The sequence below is a fragment of the Oryctolagus cuniculus genome, chromosome 17 (assembly GCF_051225735.1).
Source record: "Oryctolagus cuniculus isolate XC-2025 breed Fujian yellow rabbit chromosome 17, ASM5122573v1, whole genome shotgun sequence".
Classification (NCBI taxonomy): domain Eukaryota; kingdom Metazoa; phylum Chordata; class Mammalia; order Lagomorpha; family Leporidae; genus Oryctolagus; species Oryctolagus cuniculus.
In genome coordinates, this window is record NC_142883.1 from 52,021,660 (window position 1) to 52,040,214 (window position 18,555).

At 59.9% G+C, this 18,555-nt stretch overlaps 2 protein-coding genes across 4 annotated transcripts; one reads left to right on the top strand and one right to left on the bottom strand.

The window, feature by feature from the left end:
• Positions 1–335: 335 nt before the first annotated feature.
• ZBTB4 (zinc finger and BTB domain containing 4) lies at positions 336–15,514 on the bottom strand. 3 transcript variants are annotated; one of them, XM_089318326.1, is made up of 4 exons: positions 15,369–15,514; positions 6,853–6,922; positions 5,449–5,571; positions 336–4,837 (listed from the first exon to the last, which is right to left on the bottom strand). In XM_089318326.1, exon 4 carries the CDS (start codon positions 4,669–4,671, stop codon positions 2,911–2,913), a length of 1,761 nt encoding a protein of 586 aa, XP_089174452.1. In that variant the 5' UTR covers positions 4,672–4,837; positions 5,449–5,571; positions 6,853–6,922; positions 15,369–15,514; the 3' UTR covers positions 336–2,910. The 3 variants fall into 3 exon arrangements, with proteins under 3 accessions (XP_089174452.1, XP_051681206.3, XP_008269003.4); XM_051825246.3 differs by having other exon boundaries at positions 5,449–6,503; positions 15,369–15,508; XM_008270781.5 differs by lacking the exon at positions 15,369–15,514 and adding an exon at positions 14,802–14,937 and having other exon boundaries at positions 5,449–6,503.
• A 79-nt stretch (positions 15,515–15,593) lies between these two features.
• On the top strand, positions 15,594–18,056 carry SLC35G6 (solute carrier family 35 member G6). The gene is made up of 2 exons (XM_008270780.5): positions 15,594–16,613; positions 17,037–18,056. Exons 1-2 carry the CDS (start codon positions 16,611–16,613, stop codon positions 18,054–18,056), a joined length of 1,023 nt encoding a protein of 340 aa, XP_008269002.1. The 5' UTR covers positions 15,594–16,610.
• Positions 18,057–18,555: the final 499 nt, after the last annotated feature.

Here is an 18,555-nt window from a genome sequence, read left to right on the forward strand (position 1 = left end):
ATCTTGGAAAAGGCTTGGACCTGCTTTCAGGACACTCTGGGGAAGCACAGATCTTGCTCTGAGCAGCCGGGCACAGCAGGCAGGGCGAGCTGGACTGAGCTGATGTTTCTGCCTGGTGTTGGGCCACAGTCAGCTTGTGTTCCCTGCCTGCAGCAGATGACAGGGAAGCGCCTGGAGTTAGCAAGCCCTCACACCCTCGGTTGCCGGAAGTTGCTGTCCTAGGAGGGGAGATAGGGTTTCGACTTCCGGGGATCCCCGTGGGACAAGGTCAGCATTTCCCCCAGACCCGCCAGCCACACAAATAACTGCACCTGGTATCCCACTGTAGAGCACAGTTTGTTTGTCCTGTTGGTTTATTGGCCTAGAGAGTTGGACACACACACAAATGCGGAGATAAATATTGGTCAGTTTTTCTAAATCTGGGTCCTCACTACAAATAGAGCTAGAGTCTGTAGAATTCTAAATCTTGCGTGCTGTGGCACAGAACCGGCGGTCCTCGCACCCTCCCCCCCACCGCCCTTCCTCCCAGGGAGCACGGGGAAGACCTGATCATTTTCAAAAGACAAAATTGTAAGATTCCCCAATTTCCAACATCTGAAACTCACAGTAGTCAAATTCCCCAGCTCAGATACATATATTGTATTTTCCACGTCGCCACGGTTCTCGTTTGCTGCCCAGACCCACCGAATTCCGGAAGCTATTCTCCTTAGTCGTATTTTCAAAAACAGAAATGAAAAAGAAATATCTACGATCTCGATTCTCCCAAAATGTGCATGGTGTTGAGTTTTGACCTATTCTGAAATTCAAATTCCCGATCCATCCTCAGCCCCCTCCCTGGCCCTGTGCCCCAGAGGAGTGAGGCAGGGTGAGGACACGGGGGCGGGGCTCTCATGGCTTCGGCCCCTGCCTCCAGGCCCTCAGTCTCTCTTGTGGTTCCGCTGTATATATAGATATATATAATTTGTGTGTAGATATATATATGTATTCTTTATTATGTATTTTTCCGCAGTTTTTCTAAAGTGCCAGAAACAAGACTTGTGGGAATTTTTAGTGATTTTTTTCTTTTCTTTTTTTCTTTTTTTGCGTTCTTTTTCCCTGTTTGAAACTCCCCTCCCCCTCCCTTAAAAATTGGAACTTGGTACATTCAGTAGGAAATTCTTCACTCAGGTTGTGGCCAACACCAAGAAAGTGCAAAGAGACAGAGGAGGAATGAAGGAGTGACTCCTCCGTGGTCAACATTCAGGGAAATGTCGCAAACCTCCCCCTTCCTCTACGCTGGGGGGCGGGAGGACGCTCCTGGCCCTCCCCCAGGACCACTGCCCTCCAAAAGCCACCGTCTTGCCCTCTGAGCATCTGCTGAGAGGGCAGCCATCTTGGCCCCCCTTCCCACAAAAAAAAAAAAAAAACAAAAAAACAAAAAAACAAAACAGTAGCTGGGTCAAAGGCGGCCACTTTGGTGGCAGCAACTTTTCCCCTTTTGAAACTGCACTCCTCTAATCCCCGTGTGTTAAATTTGCTCCCCTAAACTGGCTCTCCCCTTTGTGAGCTGTTTTTTATTTATTTTTTTGTCTTTTGCAGGGTGGGAGGTGGTGGGTAGGATGGGAAATGTCCATCCCATCACAGAGCGGGAGGCCCAGTTTTCAGAGAATCAGGAGCAAGGGTTTCCTCATCTCCCCCACTGGAAGGAAGTACAGGGACCCTGACCAGGGTTAACTAGTGCAAATTAGGGGTCAGGGACTACTGCAGGTCCCTGCACCCCATCCCTAAGCTGGGATCTTTGGGTGTGGGGAACTGAGTCAAAGATGGGGTGTAAGGTGCTATTTTGGAGGGAAAAACCGGTGGGGATACCCCAAAGCCCACCGGGAGGATAGGATGGTTCCCCCAAAACCATCTGGAGTGATCGGTGAGGGCAGCGACACTGGGAAAGACGGGGATAACGGTGAGGATGGAAGGTCATGTGCAAATCTTGGGCGTAACCCACCCATCCAACCCCCCATCATTTTTCTGGCTATTTGGTCTAGTCTGGGAGAAACCAGCAGGAAAAAAACAGGAAGTAGCTTCCCTTCTCCAACCCATGTGGATTTCTTCCCTTCTGGCCCCCAAATCTGGTTTAGCCCAGAAGAGGCTCTACGTAGAGGCAGGAAGAGGTGTGATCTATTCACCTCCTTTGCCTTGGAAGTATCTGGGGTTCACTGGATTTGGAGGTCAAGATAGGGCCATGATTTCCCTGCCCCAGGTAACAGGAACAGAAAGGTAGCCCTTCCCTCAACACCTCCCTGACCTGGACTGGGAGAGGCTGTCTCCGAAGTCTAGGAGGGTGGGGAGGAGTATGGAAGCTCCGAAGGCATGGAAGCCAAGGAAGGCGTGACCTCTCCAAGCTACGGAGGAAACCCCTGCTCCCACGGGAGGGGGTCGGGCATCACAATGGTCTGGTCCAGGCTCTGGGCCACAAAGAATGGAATGTGCTAGGAAGCATCTGGGGCGGGGCTTAGAGAAGGCTTCGGAGAACTAGGGGCGCTCCTTAGGTGAGAGAGATGGTTTCCCCCTAAATTTGCGAATCAGGGGAGCAGGTTAGACATTCAGAGCTGGTGGGGGCTGTGAGTAGAGATTCAGATAAGTATATTGCTCAGTGCCCCGAGGGCTGAGAAGGATGGGAGCTGGCCCTTGCCCCTCTTGGGGGCCATTCCCTGGAGGAAGATCGAGAGGGGGAACCACCAAAGATCCCTTCCTAGGAGATGGGAAAACTACAATCTCACACAAAGCAGCCTGGCCCCTGAGCTCCAGGGGCCCCCCGAGTCCCTGCACAAGAGTGTGGAGGGGCTCCCAAGGGCCAGGGAGGCCAGGAAGCTGGTAGTGGTGGGGGGTGCAGGGAGGGTGGCATCTGGTGAAAGGGGGGTCTGGCCCCAGAGCTCACCCCACATCTCCCTTCTGGGTTCTCTCAACCCCTGCCCTTTCTCCTTCTCCCTTAGGGGGGATTGGTGGGGGAAGAGTTAGGGGAGGTGGAGTCGGGGGAGTAGGGGGTGCTGCTTGAGGATTCACTGCGTAGCCAAAGACCCCCGGTAGGAAGGGAAGGGCCCCTCCACCCTTCTCATCAGGTAGGACCATGTTGAGAGCGACTGGGAGAGCAGCCAGGTTGCTGAAGTTGTACGGGTAGGCGGCAAGGAGCTGGGGGCCATAGACCAGTGGATAGGGCTCAGGGTAGAAGGTGACTTTGGCAGCCCCCATCCCTTCCATCCGGTCCCCCTCTGGGGCTCCCATTGGCCCCTCACTCCCAGGTTTCTCCCGGCCGCTCCCAATCAGAGCCAGTGGAAATTCCTGCACGGGCTGGTACGCGTAGCTGCCCGCCCCTGCCGCCACCGGGGGCTCCTCACCCCCCGAGATGACCGGGTCCTGGAGCGAAGCGGTTTCGGAAGCTTCCTCCGCAGCCGCGCTCCCGCCGCCCGCCTCGCCGCTGGAGGAGGAGACTTGCATCTCCTGCGGGGCCTCCTCCTTGACCTCGCCGGGCCTGGGGCCAGCGCTGCCCTTGGAATAGGCGATGACGGGGGTGGGCGCGCCCCCAGGCCGCTCGGCCGCGTGCCTCTGCCCGTGGCGGCTCAGGGCGGCTGCCGTCTTGCACACCTTGGCGCACTGCGGGCAGGCGAAGCGGGTGGAGGGCCTCCTGCCGGCCCGGGAGCCGTGCGAGCCCCCGCTGTGGGCCTCCTGGTGCTTGCGCAGCTTCCTCAAGGTGGCGAAGGTCTGGGCGCAGTCCCCGCAGCGGTGCCTCCGCTCGCCGCGGGCCCGCCCTGCCGGGCCCTCCGCCGCCGCCGCCGGGGTCTCCTCCCAGCTCCTCCGTTCCAGCTTCTGCCTCCAGCGCGGGAGCCGGCGGCTCCGGGGCACCCCGCCGCCGCTGCCGCCAGCGGCTCCGGCCTTGCGCTTAGGCTTATAGGAGTAGTAGGGCCTCCAGAGCTGGTCCTCCCCACCAGCCTTCGATTCCTCCTCGTCCTCCTCCTCCTCGTCCTCCTCCTCCTCGTCCTCCTCCTCCTCACTCTCCTCCACCTCCTCTCCGCTCAGCTCCCCAGGACGCAGGTCAGTTTCTGAGATGCGGCGCTTGACAATGGCCTCCTCCCCAATTCGCACAGTGATCTGACACAGTGGAGGCGGAGCCTGTAGCTGAGAGGGGACCCGGCCAGGGCCTGTGGGGGGACCCCCGCCCCCACCAACCCCGCCCACGGGCTTGGCTGTGTATGTCAGGGTCCTCCCTGCCCGGGGATTCCGGCCCTTGGCCTCCTCCGCAGAGGCCGAGGCTGGCCCTGCCGGGGTGGCTGGGCAAACAGCAGTGGCAGGGCCCGTGGGTGTGGCTGCAGGCTCAGGGGGTGGGGGTGGGTATTCCCGCTTCTTGGGGGGTCTTGGGGGAGCAGTGTAAGTGATGACGGAGGCGGCCTGGGACCCTCCAGTGCTTGCTGGCCCACCTCCTGCTCCACCACTGCTACTGCTCCCGTGGACAATGACAGAGGGGGCCGGGTGAGCGAACGTGATGACAGAGGGCGGGGGGCCGGGCTCGGGGGCAGGTGGGGGTCTGGGAGGGGAGCTGGCTGGCATTGCCACGGGGGCCGGAGTACGGAGGCTTGGAGAGAGCTGGGCCTCAGGGGCCCCCTGGCTGTAGGTCTTGTAGGGCCGCTTGGCTGCCCGCATGGGGAGCAGGCGGTACAGCTTGAGGGTATTGAGCTTGGGCTTGTAGCCTCCATTGGGTGTCTTCTCACTGGCCAGGAGGCCCGGGCTAATGCCATGGAAGGCTCGCTGGTGGGTCTTCAGGTTATAATAAGTGACAAAAGTCTCCCAGCAGAAGATGCACTGGTACCTGGGCCAGGACAGCAGGGAACAGGGCAGGAACAGAGCCACTTAAGTCAGGAGCCCGGAAGCCAGGGCCTCAGCTTCCTGTGCCCTCCACTCCAGTCTGCGACACCCCCCAGCCTCGAGGAGGGGCACCAGTCCTAGCTCAGTGGCCCCCACAGGCTGTGGGGCGCTGCGCCCCAGCTGTCCCATCCGTGACCAGGAAATACTTGCATCCTGCCTAAGTCACGAACCCTCTTTGGAAGCACGGGTGACAGCAGGAGGAAGCGCCGTGGGCACAGGGCACACTGCGGACACGGCAGGCGCTGTTCTGAACGCTATGGGGACTGGTGGTCACGCCTGTGCGCCCAGCGTCCTCTCCCGGGAGGGCAACTTTCTCTGTCCTTCTCAGCCTTCCTCACAGCACCAGGCCAGGCCCGGGCCAGGCCCGCGTGCTGACAGACAGCAGCTGAAGGAACTGGGGCTGGAGGGAGGCAGAGGGTGAGTGGCAGTGAGCAGGAGGGTGAGTGGCACGTGAGCTGCCTAGGCTCAGGGTGAGTTGCAGGCCCCATGCTGTACCCACCCCCTCCCCCATCCCGGGGGTCTCTGAGCGCTGACCCTTGGGCCCAGGCCACTCACCTGCGCTCCCCGGTGTGCCACACCTCGTGCTTGGTGCGGTACTCAGCCAGGGCGAACACCTTCTCGCAGTAGCGGCAGGGGTACTTCCTCCGCCATGAGTGGACGTTGCTGTGCCGCTTCAGGCTGGACAGGGTCACGTAGGAACGCTCGCAGGCCGCGCACACGTACAGCACATGGCCACCCACCACCTTCACCACGTGCTCAGGGCCACCTCGGAAGCCCACCGGCGGGGGCAGCGCTGAGGCGTCCACTCCTGCGGGACCACCGGGGCCAGAACTCCCGGGGCCCAGCCCTGCAGCCCCCCGCGTGCTGGCCCCCCGGCGGCACTGGGCCTCGTGGGTCTGCAGCCGCTTGGGATGGATGAAGCTTTTTCCGCATCGGGGGCAGGGCAGGGACCTCCGGGACAGAGAGGGCTGGGAGTCAGGGGCCTGGGCCTCGGCCCCGTCACCCTCCCACTCTCCAGCTGGTCTAGGCCCGAAGCCGCCCTCTTCAGGCTGCGACGGGGCCACAGGGGCTGGGGCAGGAGGTATCCAGGCATCGCCTCCCTCCCCCAGGCCCTGCAAGCGGGAGATGCCCAGACGCCGCCCCAGAGCTCCGATCTCGGCCACGGCGGCTCCGTCCCCGCCACCAGCAGGGAGTGCCAGCCGGGCACTGTAGATGAAGTTGAGGACATCAGAGAAGGCCGCTGCTGGGACCCCTGGCAGCTCCAGGACCCGGGGTGGGGGGGAAGCAGGGGGAGAGGCTGGAGGGGGAGAGGAGGAGGAGGAGGAAGAGGAGGTGGAGGAGGAGGAGGAGGCAGCTGTGGTGGTAGCAGGGTTGGGAGCTGAGCCCCCAGTAAGTGGTGGGAGGGGCAGTGGCGCCGAAGCGAGCAGGGCCTCTCTGAAGAAGGGACTAGAAGCAGCCAGGACGCTGCGGTGAGCAGGGAACTTGGTGTCTCCGGCTATGAGGGTGACGTCACAGAAAAGGCCACGGAGCCGCTGCTCATTGAGCTGGCGCAGGACGGCGGGGGCATGGGACGGGTCCGTCACCTCTGCAGGGGGGGGCATGGCGCCAGCCTAGACAGTGGGAGAAGAGGCCAGGGAGAGTCTCAGAGGCTGGGCAGCGGGGAGACTGCTGGTCAGAAACTACCGGGAGAGACCGAGTAATTTTAGCTCGCAGAGGTCAGGGGTTAACCCTTAGCCACCCAAGTCTGGCCAGGGTTACCTCAGGTCACAGTGAAGGGCAAGGAATCGCGGCCTCCCAAGTCTCGGACTAGAGAAGGGGCAAAGGGAAAGTCCCTCTCATTGGCAGGGGGCGGAGGCCCCCGCGAGGGCTGCTGCCCACTCCCCTGAGCTCCCAGGCCGGCTGCGGCGGCCCTCGCTGGCCCGCGGCCTGAGCTCTGACTTCTTGTCAGCACCCTCTCACCTGACAGCGCAGCCAGCATGGAGCGGAGCAGCCGTGGCTCAGCAGGTCCCCTGTGCCAGGCCTCTTCCCCCTGTGGAGAAAGGGAAACCTCGTCAGGGGGCCAAGAGGAGGCGGCGGGATGGGACCCCGGGGGGGCTCAGAGAGGACGCTCGGCCCCTCTCCTGAGAGCCTCTGTCCGGCTGTGTGTTCAGCCGCGTCCACTCCGACCTGGGAGGTCACGTGGACTATCGCAGGGCCTCGCTCTGCAGGCCCCGAGAAGTACAGCAACATGATCATTTGCATATTCCCAGGACACCCCCAAACAAGGCGGCAGCACAGTCCTATCCCAGGCTCCGGGAGGCCTGTCACATCCCTCTCAAGTCCCTGTGGCCCCATTTCAGGGCTCAAAGGCAATCAAAGATTTGCATGTTGTCTTTTATCACAATGAGATTATTTAGATATCAAAATAGATTTCCCTGAGCTTTTTTTTTTTTCTTGAACCAAGCTGCTGGATACTCAGATTAGGAAAGGACCTCGTCCTGTTACTCCCAGCCCCATAAACCTTAAAAGAGGTTTCTGGCCCAAGGGCCAGGTGACCACTAAAGACCCCTGCAGACCAGGGCTCACACATGTGCACTAGCTCGCTCCAGTTTCCAGAGCCCTGGAAAGACCAGCCAACTGGGAGTGAGGAGGCTTGGTCCCACTCCTGACTTGTTCCTGGTGGCGGAGGGAAGACACGCAGCCCCTGCCTCACCTCGTGCTGGGAGGCCCACCCAGGAGCGGCACAGAACGCAGCTCAGAAAGCACTTTCCCCCATGGGCACCAGCAGGGCCGAGGGTTCCCCTGCTAGGGTTGAAGATCTGGGTTCCAGAGTCCCTCAGCGACTTATCCAAGGGTACACAGAGCTGGTAGTGACAGTGACAGGTGGGCCTGTTTGCAGAGCTCTCGGGCCCTCCCATCTGCCTTCTGCAAAGCCGGGGCCCTCTCTCCTCTTCCCAGTGCCCTGGGTAGCAGAGGTGTGTGTTCCGCACCAGGGGTCCCTCATACAACTCCCAGCCCTGGAACGATGTTCTTTCCCCTTATTACTCCTGCCACCTGGATGGACAGGCCTTCCCCCGCCCGACACAGACCCTCTTTTCAAGTTCCCCGAAAGACTGCCCGATGCCTCTCCTGGACATGAAGAAAGAAGGGGATAAACAGGGTTGATGTTTGGAATTTTAACAACACGACTGCCAGGCACAGACAAGATACTAATTACAGGTCAGCCCCGTTAGACGCTGGATTGCGGAGCGCTCGGGAACCCTGGAGAAGGGGCCTCGCCTCAGTCGCGGGCTCCCACTCTCCTCCATGATGGCCATCAGCTCACCGGGACCCCAGAAGTCAGCACTTCATTTGCATTATCTCACCTGCTCCTTATCACTGCTCTGGAAGGTAGCAGTGGTCTCCCCTCTCCCCTTTAACTGTTTGTTTTTTTTTTTTTTTTCCAAATTCCAGAGACAGAGAAACAGAAAGAGAGGGCTCCTGTCCACCTTCTCACTCCCTGAATGTCCACAACCCGTGTGGGCAGCAGGAACCCAACTAACTGAGCCATCAACACTGCCTCCTAGGGTCCTGGAATTGTGCCGGACCCAGGAACTGAACACAGGTCTTCTGATGTGGAATGCAGGCATCCCAACCGGCGCTTAAGCTGCCCTTGCTGCCTTTTTTTTTTTTTTTTTTTTTTTTTTTGACAGGCAGAGTGGACAGTGAGAGAGAGAGACAGAGAGAAAGGTCTTCCTTTGCCGTTGGTTCACCCCCCAATGGCCACCACAGCCGGCGCACCGCGCTGATCCGATGGCAGGAGCCAGGTGCTTCTCCTGGTCTCCCATAAGGTGCAGGGCCCAAGCACTTGGGCCATCTTCCACTGCCTTCCTGGGCCACAGCAGAGAGCTGGCCTGGAAGAGGGGCAACCGGGACAGAATCCGGCGCCCCGACCGGGACTAGAACCCAGTGTGCCAGCGCCGCAAGGCGGAAGATTAGCCTCGTGAGCTGCGGCGCCGGCCTGCTGCCTCACTTTAAAATGACGGAGTGACCGTCAGCCGCTAGGAAGCTCGCCCAAGGAGCTACGACCAGGTGGCAGCACGGCTGGGATCTGATCCCAGCAAGCCTGTGTTCCTGGTGACGTCACACACCGAGACGAAGGATATGTTTAGAGTCCGTGCTAGGGCACCACCAGCCCACCTGTGCCTTCGTGAAAGTTAGAAAGCCATTCCTCCGGAGGTAGCAGCCCCGTGCAGGTGTGCAACGTCCAGGTTCAATTCCAGTCCCCACCCGCCTTGGCCAGGCCTGTGCGCCGGCACAACCACACGTGGCTGGCCTTGGACCTATACAGCAGCTGTGTGCTGACTGCCATGATGCTTAGACAAGGCCTGCCAGGGCACTTAGAACAGCACAGAGACCCAGAGTCAGTGTGGCCCTTCAGAGGCCACCCAGAATCACCACCAGCATCCTCCTCCTCATCAGTCTTTGGAGCTGCCATGTATGAAATATTTATTATGTGCAAAGTGCATTGCCAAGCATCTTATCTGCATAATCTCATTTCAACACTCAGAAAGGCCACAGTGAGGAAACAGGCTTAGAGAAATGAAATGCTCTAAACTCCTCACTTTCGGGTTGACAGCAAGTAAGTGATGGGGTGGTTTCCCCCTGGTCCCACTGCTATCCAAGCTAGGATTTGGACCCAGCCTCCCAAGTTCACTGGCTACTGCCCGGCGAGGGCTTATGGATAGCGGAGAACACACCAGCGATGGGACCCTGCGCAGGTTACTTAACCTCTCTGCATCTCAGTTTCCTTGTCTCTAAGGTGGGAATGATAGTAGCAGTTCCCACTTCCTGGAGTTGTCATAAAGACTAAAGAGGGGCCGGCGCTGTGGTGTAGCGGTAAAGCCACCACCTGTAGTGCCGGCATCCCGTATGTGGGTTCGAGTTTTGGCTGCCCCTCTTCTGATCCAGCTCTCTGCTATGGCCTGGGAAAGCAGTGGAAGATGGCCCAGGTCCTTGGGCCCCTGCACTCGCATGGGAGACCTGGAAGAAGCTCCTGGCTTCGGATTGGCCCAGCTCCGGCCACTGCGGCCATCTGGGGAGTGAACCAGCAGATGGAAGACCTCTCTCTCTCTCTCTGCCTCTCTCCAACTCTGCCTTTCAAATAAATAAATACAATACTTTTTTTTTTTTTGACAGGCAGAGTGGACAGTGAGAGAGAGAAAGGTCTTCCTTTGCCGTTGGTTCACCCTCCAATGGCCGCTGCGGCCGGCACACTGCGGCCGGCGCACCGCGCTGATCCAATGGCAGGAGCCAGGAGCCAGGTGCTTTTCCTGGTCTCCCATGGGGTGCAGGGCCCAAGCACCTGGGCCATCCTCCACTGCACTCCCGGGCCACAACAGAGAGCTGGCCTGGAAGAGGGGCAACCGGGACAGAATCCGGCACCCCAACCGGGACTAGAACCCGGTGTGCCGGTGCCACTAGGCGGAGGATTAGCCTAGTGAGCCGCGGCGCCGGCCAAAATAAAATACTTTTTAAAAAAGAGAGACTAAAAGAGCCAGTAAGTGGCAGTACAGTAGCCCCCTGTATCCTGTGGGTTCTGCCTCTTCAGATTCAAACATTCGGGGGAAAAAGTTGCATTTGTACTGAACATGCATATTTTTTCCTTGTCATTTCCTAACAATATCTAGTATTTACAGTAACATTTACATTGTATTAAGTATTATAAGGAACCTAGAGATGAATTAAAATATATGGAGGGTGGGCATTTGGTCTAGTGAATATGAGCCCACGTGGGACACCCACATCCTACACAGGAGCACAGGTTCAAGTCCTGGCTCCGGCTCATCATTCCAGCTCCCCACTAATATACCCTGGGAGGCGGCAGTCACATGGGAGGCCTGGATTGAGTTTCTGGCGCCCACTTTCAGCCCAGTGCAGCTCCAGCTGTTGCAGACACTGGGATTTGGAATGGGAGCTGTCTGTCTCCCTCTGCCTCTTACACAGAATTAGTGAGAGTGAAGCCTGTGGGAGGACAGTAGGTTATACTACGCACATCCTATGCCGATGTATATAAGGCACTCGAGTGGCATTGGATTCAGGTGTCTGCAGGTGCTGGAACCAACCCCCCATGGATACCGAGGGACACCTGTTCCTAGACCTTGGCACTCAGCTCCGGAAAACGGTAGGGGAAAAGTGGTGAAAAACATAAAAAGAGGCAGAAATCAGACTTCATGACAAGTCTGGTGGTGCTGAGATTTGAAGTTTGTTTTATTTGTTTGCGCTTACTGTTCCTTTCCTCTTGAGTGCCTGTGACCTCGCAGGTGCCTCTGAGCACAGCCAGCAGACGCGCTCTAACTCTTGCTGCTCCCCCTGCCTGCAAAGCCCTTTCCTCCAGAGAGCCTCACACCTGGCTGCCCCACCTCCACGAAGTCCTGAGTCACCTGCCCCGGAGGCCTCCTCTGGACAACCCCACCCCTCCCCGGCCCCCCCTCCCCAAACTTCCTATCCCCTACCCTGCTTTATTTTTCTCCTTGGTACTTGGTAGAACATTTTGTTCATTTCTCTCCAGAGTGTACGCTCTGGGGGTGGGGGAGGCAGGGATTTTTGTCTGCTTCCTTCTCTGTATCATCTCAGTACTTAAAACGGTGCCTAGCACATAATGAGAGGTTTTATGTATTTATTTTTTTTTTAAGATTTTAAAAAAATCTGGTAAATACACGAACCTGCCTCCAAGTCTGTCCGCCCTTGGGGGGAAAAGGAAGCCAGTCTCAGTGCTGGACGGAGGCGGCCAGGGGCTGGGGGTGGTGATTATAATGTGACTCTTTCTGGGGTACTCACAGCTTGCTTGACACTTCCAGGGGCTCACCGAGCATCGCCTCCTCCGCACAGCCACCCACGGGAGGTGTTTATATTTTCCCCATTTGACAGGAAACAGAGGCTCAGCCAGGGATGTGCCTTGCTGAAGGACACTCGGCCCTAAGTAGCAGAGTCAAGATTCGAATCCAGGCCCGGCTGACCCCCAGATGCCGAATCCTCCTCTGGCGTACTGCTGGCGCCTGCCCAGAAGGGGCCTATGGCGGCCAGCTGATTACATAAATCACCACACAAGGTCTCACGTGCTAAGTGCTAAGTGTGTCATGTCTGACTCCACCCTTCCCTCGCTCCCAGACCCACAGTCACCAAGTCTGGCTGAAGCTGCAGCTGAGCTTGGGATGGCTCTCGAAGCCTTCCCTCCAACCTGCCGCTGGCCCCTAAGCTGGTTCAGATCCTTGTCAACACTCACACCGGCCACGGCCACGGCCACGGCCGGCCAGCTCTCCCCCTGCTTCCAGGCTACCTGCTTCCGTCCAACTGAGAGTCGACATCCCCGATGCAGATATAGCGGGTTCAGAACCCTTCACTGGTTCCTAATGACTCAGGAATACAGCTCAAATCCCTCCACCAGGCACTCAAAGGCTCTCTGGTCTAGTTCCAATCTCCCGTTAACCTCTCAGACACCCGGAGCGCCCTCCCAGCTCCACACGCCCCACACCTCCATGCCTTCGCCTACTGGCTCCCCTGCCAGAAACGTCCTTTCCCCCATCTCTTCCCAACATCTCTTCAAAATGTTAAGATCTGAGTCAAATGTCATCTCCTTCTTGGCCGTCCCCGACCCACAGGGCAAGGACAATCTCTCCCTCCTCTGACTCATCAACATTTTGTGCGCCACAGCCAGCACCCACTCGGACAGCAGCAGGGATGTATGTAGGTTCTCACGCCCCGGGCAGGGATACGGCCTTAGCATCCGGGTCTCTGCCATGGACTGCTGCAGACGCGGAAACCGATGTGTATGTCTGTGAGTATGTGTGTGGCAGGTGCACAGGGAGACCCAGCGCCTGTTCCAGGAGGGCAGCAGAACAGAGTAATTCAGAGCACAGGACCTGGGTTGTGTTCAAATACCCAGGTTCAAATCCCTTGCCTGGGTTCAAATACCCAGACAGCTTTCCCCCTTACCGGCTAAGTCACTGAGGGCAAATTAACGCTCAGGACCTGGGTCCACCTCCCCTGAAGATGGGAATTGATGACGGCGCCCGTTTCCATGGTGGCGTGGTGAGGACTAGGTGAGGGATCGTACCCGACAGCAGTGCTGGGGAGGGCGCCAGTGCTAACCAAGCGCTTACTGCTGTGGCTGCTAACAAAGCAGTGGATTCTCATGGCTGGCAGAGAGCTGACAGGGGCTGGTACAGGCACGGTCCCGACACCGTCACTTGGAAGATGCGTAGGCCATGTCGCTGCTGCCCCTTTACGGATGAGGAACTGAGGCTCACGCAGGGAAAGTGCCTGTGAGGAAGTGGTGGGGCCGCCAGGACTCTTAGGTTCTGGTCTAGGGTTCCGTCTCCTGCACCTGTCGTGCAGGGCTCAGGCAGCAGCCGGCCCCCTCCCCGCCCCCATGGCCCAGGGGCCCAGCCATAGTGCCCTCCCACTCCTCCCTGAGTGCACACTGCTCCTCTAGGCCAGGGTGGGTGGTTCACAGTGGTATGCACACTGAGAGTGCGCGCACACACATGCAGGCACCCCCCCGGCCCCCCCGCTGAAGGGCCGGGGCCCCAAAGGTGAGGAAAACCTGTTCTGAGGAATCTGCCTAGTGAGCGAATTCCGCTGCGAGGCCCTTCACAGTGGCAGCAGCAGTGGGGCCCAGTGTGCGTCAGAGATACCCGAGAGGGGGCAGAGAGAGGGAGACAGCGGCGGAGCGGAGGAGGAGGCTGCAAACTTCATGTTTCTTTTTTCCATTTTAGTGACAAAAGTCACACCCGGCCTTTACATAAACACAGCCAAGGAGCCATTCTGTCTAAGCTCACTTCCCTTGCAGACACCCTGGCCTCCCCCCCTCCTCCCCGGGTGACCCTGACACTGCAGGCGGCCGCAGAGGGGCGAGCACACGGACCCTGCAGGAGACGGGCTGGGCCACCCCGCCAGCACCCAGGCCTCCGCCTGCTGCCCTTGCTGTGCCCTGTATTCATCCCCCCCCTTCCTTGTAACATATCCCCTGGGCAGCCCCACACCCCCTGGGCAGCCCCACAGGGCTCCCGAGCACACAGAAGGCAGCCTCGCACGCACGCACGCACAGCTGGTGGCTGGTCTCTAGGCTCTGAGGCCCACATTGCCCTTGTCACGCCACCTCCCTCCCCACAAGTGTTTTCTGACCAGCTCGCCTCCCAGCCCAACAGCCCGGACAGGCTCCCACAAACAGGCTCCCACAAACGACGTCACAAAAGAATCCCGTGGAGAATGTTGCAAACACACAACCTTCCCCGCGCCTGGCTACCCACGATCCCATAAACACAGCTTGCACACTGCCCACCCCCCCACCCCGGCCCCAGCGCCCCTCACACGGTGCCAGACGACCCACAGGCACGCGAGACACACCCTGGCGTTTCTCACCCCCTTCCTGATCCCTGGGATCTGAGTTCTAGACGTGCAGCCCCCCCATGCCCTTGGCTTATCACAGACACAAACCCATCCTTCCGCCCGTCCTCGCCGTGACCAGACCACACCTGGGCAGGGCCCCAGCCGTGGGCCCCACACCTGACACCTCCGGACTCAAAGGTCTACAGCTGCCCCCTCCCAGCAGGCACACACAGCCTGCGTCCTGGTGCCCCCCACAGCACATACTCCACACCAGCTATGCAGAACACAGCAGTTTCGAGACAGCGTTCTTTCCTGTGGTGCAAGAACATACATGCAAGCAAATACACGCTGGTAGAAAACATATGTAGAACCCCACATTGAACAAACTCCACACTCAGCGCATTGTGCCCTGCTTAAAATGCTCAGCTGTCACCCAAAGCCACAGGGCCCCACAGCACCGGACACCCCTTCTGGCTTCCCATCTCCACGGCCCAGGGAGGGCCCCCGCCAGGACCCCTGGCTGCCAAAGCCGCAGGCGATGGTGCCCAGGAAAGGTTTACCTTGCCTCACAACACAGCAGGAAACACACAATCTCCAAGACTCACAACCACAACCCTGCCCCGACGGCGCGGCTGTTCCGGGGCCCCTGTTCGTCTTGCGCACCCTGCACACCCCAACTCTGGGGCGCTCGGCGGCCCACCCCTCCCCCTCTCTGCCTGGCTCCTACGCCATCGCCCTCCCAGCAGCTTGCAGCGCCTGCCCGGGCTCACACCCGCCCCACCCCACCCCCAACCTGCCCCACGGGGGGAGGGGGGCAGCGGGCTGCAGAATTAACCCTTCAAAGGGGCGTGAGCGCGGCCCCTTCCACGGCCCCAGGCGATCGCGCCCCCCGCCACAGCTCCCTCGGACGCCATACCGGGGCCCCCTTAGTCGCCCCCCGGCGCCGTGCGCGCCTGGGGGCGGGGCTAGGCTCAGCCCTCGACCCCTGAGCCCCCAGGTCAACCCCAAAGGGGAGCGGTCTGGGCGCGGGGCGCGGCCCGGGCCCCCGCGGCGCCGGGCAGCGGGGAGGGGGCCCGGCAGTTGGCTCCGGTCCTCCCTGGCCCTGCCCGGTTTGCCCCGGGGCCCACCTGACTGCGATGGCGCCGCGTCCGCCAGGCCCGGCTCATCACCGTGGCCGCCCCCGGCCGCTCCGGTTTCGCCCGCCTCCAGCTCCGGCTCCGGCTCCGGCTCCGGCCCCGGCCCCCCCAGCGCCCGGCCCCGGCCCGGCCCCGCCGCCGCCGCCGCCGCTGACATCATCGGCTCCCCCCCGCCCCGGTCCTACCCCCACCCCCACCCCCGGAAACAGTCCCCCCCCAGCGCCGCCGCCGCCTCGAGGAGGCCGGCGCAGCGCAGCCGACACCGACACTAGGCTCAGAGCGCCCGACGGCTTTCGGCCGAACCGATACGGAGGCGGCGCGGGGAACCGCACAGAGTAGAGAGGGCCACCAAGGCTGTGGACACCCAACAGGACGCCGGCAGGGTTGCAGCACCCCTGCAGGGGCGCACGACCACCCACTTCTTAGAAAGACACCCACCCTCCTCAGTCTTTCCCCTGCACGCCCTTCACTGGGTGCACAACACCCCAAAACACCCAAGAGCAGACGTGTGTGTGCACACATAACACATACACACACAACGGGTGCACGCTCTCAGGGCACACACACAACATAGCGGACTTATAGTTGGGCCCAGTGGGAGCCTTAGAGCAGGGTCAACATGCTCGCAGGACAGCCCTGGACACACATAAACCCTTTTCAGGAATGCACAGGGACCCCACAAGAGCCCAGGCAAGGAGGGCCCAGCCCTATGGAACCCCCACATGGCTTGGTACTGGGTCTCCCCTGGCCCGAGTATCCATGTCTATATACTTGGGCCTAAATGCAGAGGCCTTGGTGTGACCCCCGGGTGACAGAACGGACAAAACCCCAGGTAGAAGCATACACAGAAGAAACTCATTCCTGAAAAAATATTCCTAAGGATGCCTCTCTGCTGTTGGAGGCGGAGGAACTGCTCTCACAGCCCCTTCCTGAAAACCTTGCTGAAATGAGACAGTAAACAAATGAACATCAAGCCCAGGGAGACTTATCACAAGGAGAAAAAAGAATCAAATTTTAAGTCACCAGACATAGACACGAAACAAGTAGAGAAACGAACAGACACAGTGAGAGAATAGCCCCCCTCCCCCAGGGAGGCTCCAGAGAAAAGTCCCCCACCTCTCCAGGAAGGTTCCAGGGAAGAACCCCACCCCCACTCCAACCAGGTCACAATGGCTGGAGCTCTGAGGGGTCCAGGCCCCGGAACCAGGAGGCGAGGAGGAAGTCCAAGGAAAGATGGTGAGTATGGGGGCCGGGGGGCATAGCAGGACATCCCTCCCTGTCACCGCTGCCTGCTCCTCTTCTCCCCCTCCCTTAAGGCTCCCAAGCTGACCTAGAAAGACCCCCAAATGAAATTTTTACCGTATAGCCTAACGTCCCTGGAGCCTGTGACGTCATGTAGACACACGGTCTGAGGCTGTCTCCTCTCTCTCACCAACAGCACCCTGACCCTTTCCTCCTCCCAGAGAAATAGTGCTCAGGGATGGCTCACGCCCCGCTTCCTGCTTTGGATGCTCAAGGCCCACAGTTCACATCCGTCTTTCAGGCCCCTTCTAGCTCCCAAGAGAGGCTGGCCTCGTGGTGTCCCATGGGGCCTTCCCCTGCCCCAAGTCTCCCAGGCTGTGGTAGCCCTCATGCCTCAGCTCCTTTCTCCATAAACAGGCTGGCACTCACCCCTATTTCAACCTGCCCGACTTCACCCAGCCATCGCCGCCCTCCACTCCGCCCAGCCTCCACTCACACCACCGCTGCCGGCCCTCCGACGCCACCAAGGGCCTGCTTGTGGCCCTGCTGGGCGGGGGCCTGCCCGCTGGCTTCGTGGGCCCCTTCTCCCGGATGGTTTACCAGGCTTCCCGCTTGCCCTCGATGGAGCTGCTCATCTGTCGATGTCTCTTCCACCTCCCCATCGCCCTGCTACTTAAGCTGCGAGGCGACCCACTCTTGGGACCCCCGGATGTCCGGGGCCGGGCCTTCCTCCACGCCTTGCTCAACGTGCTCAGTATCGGATGTGCCTACAGTGCGGTTCAGGTGGTGCCTGCTGGCAATGCTGCCACCGTTCGCAAAGGTTCTTCCACCGTCTGCTCCGCTCTTCTCGCCCTCTGCCTCGAGAGCCAGGGTCTCAGTGGCTACGACTGGTGTGGCCTGTTGGGCAGCACCCTGGGACTAATCATCATTGTGGGACCTGGACTGGGGACGCTGCAGGAGGGGACCACAGGCCTCTACACTGCCCTGGGCTATGTGCTGGCTTTCCTGGGAGGGTTGGCATTGTCACTGGGGCTTCTGGTCTACCGCTCCCTGCACTTCCCCTCCTGCCTACCGACAGTGGCCTTCCTGTTTGGTTTGGTGGGGCTGCTGGGCTCCGTGCCGGGCCTCTTTGTGCTGCAGACCCCCGTGCTGCCCAGTGACCCTCTGAGCTGGAGCTGTGTCGGGGCAGTGGGGATCCTCGCCTTGGTCTCCTTTGTGTGTGTGAGCTACGCGGTCACCAAGGCCCACCCTGCCCTGGTGTGTGCGGTCCTGCACTCTGAGGTGGTGGTGGCCCTGATGTTGCAGTACTACGTGCTCTATGAGACCGTGGCACCCTCCGACATCATGGGGGCAGGGGTCGTGTTGGGTAGCATTGCCATCATCACCGCCCAGAACCTCAGCTGTGAGAGGGAAGGGCAGGTAGAGGGGTGTGATTGAACTGGAGAGTCGGGGGTTGGGGGGGCAGGGGTAAATAGGACAGACTGGAATACAAACGTGGGACAGCAAGTGACAGGAGGAGAACTGGTGTGGGGCAGGGACACCCCTCGGAGCCCAGGGCGGCCTGGGGACTTGGTAGAGAGAGCGACCACCTGGAAGACCCACAGCAGCAAGCCAGGGTGTCTAGGCTGGGTCCCAGCAATCAGTATAGCTACGGGGTAGGGTCTGAGGAGCCTGTCCCACGAGGCTGAGGCAAGGGGCTGTGGGCCATGGGGAGGATTCCCTCGGTAGCAGAGAGAGGAGCACTGAGGGTGGAGGGCGCAGTGTGCTCAGGCAGATGGAACAAGCAGCTGCACTGGGGGAGGGGAGCGTGCTTTTCCTCCTCCCTGGGCGACAAGAAAGATGATTTCCTCTCCTTGTGGTTGTGCCCCCACCACTTGGGGTGATGACGTGACACTGACATCAAACAAGGATCACGCTGAACGCGGCTGTGCAGCCG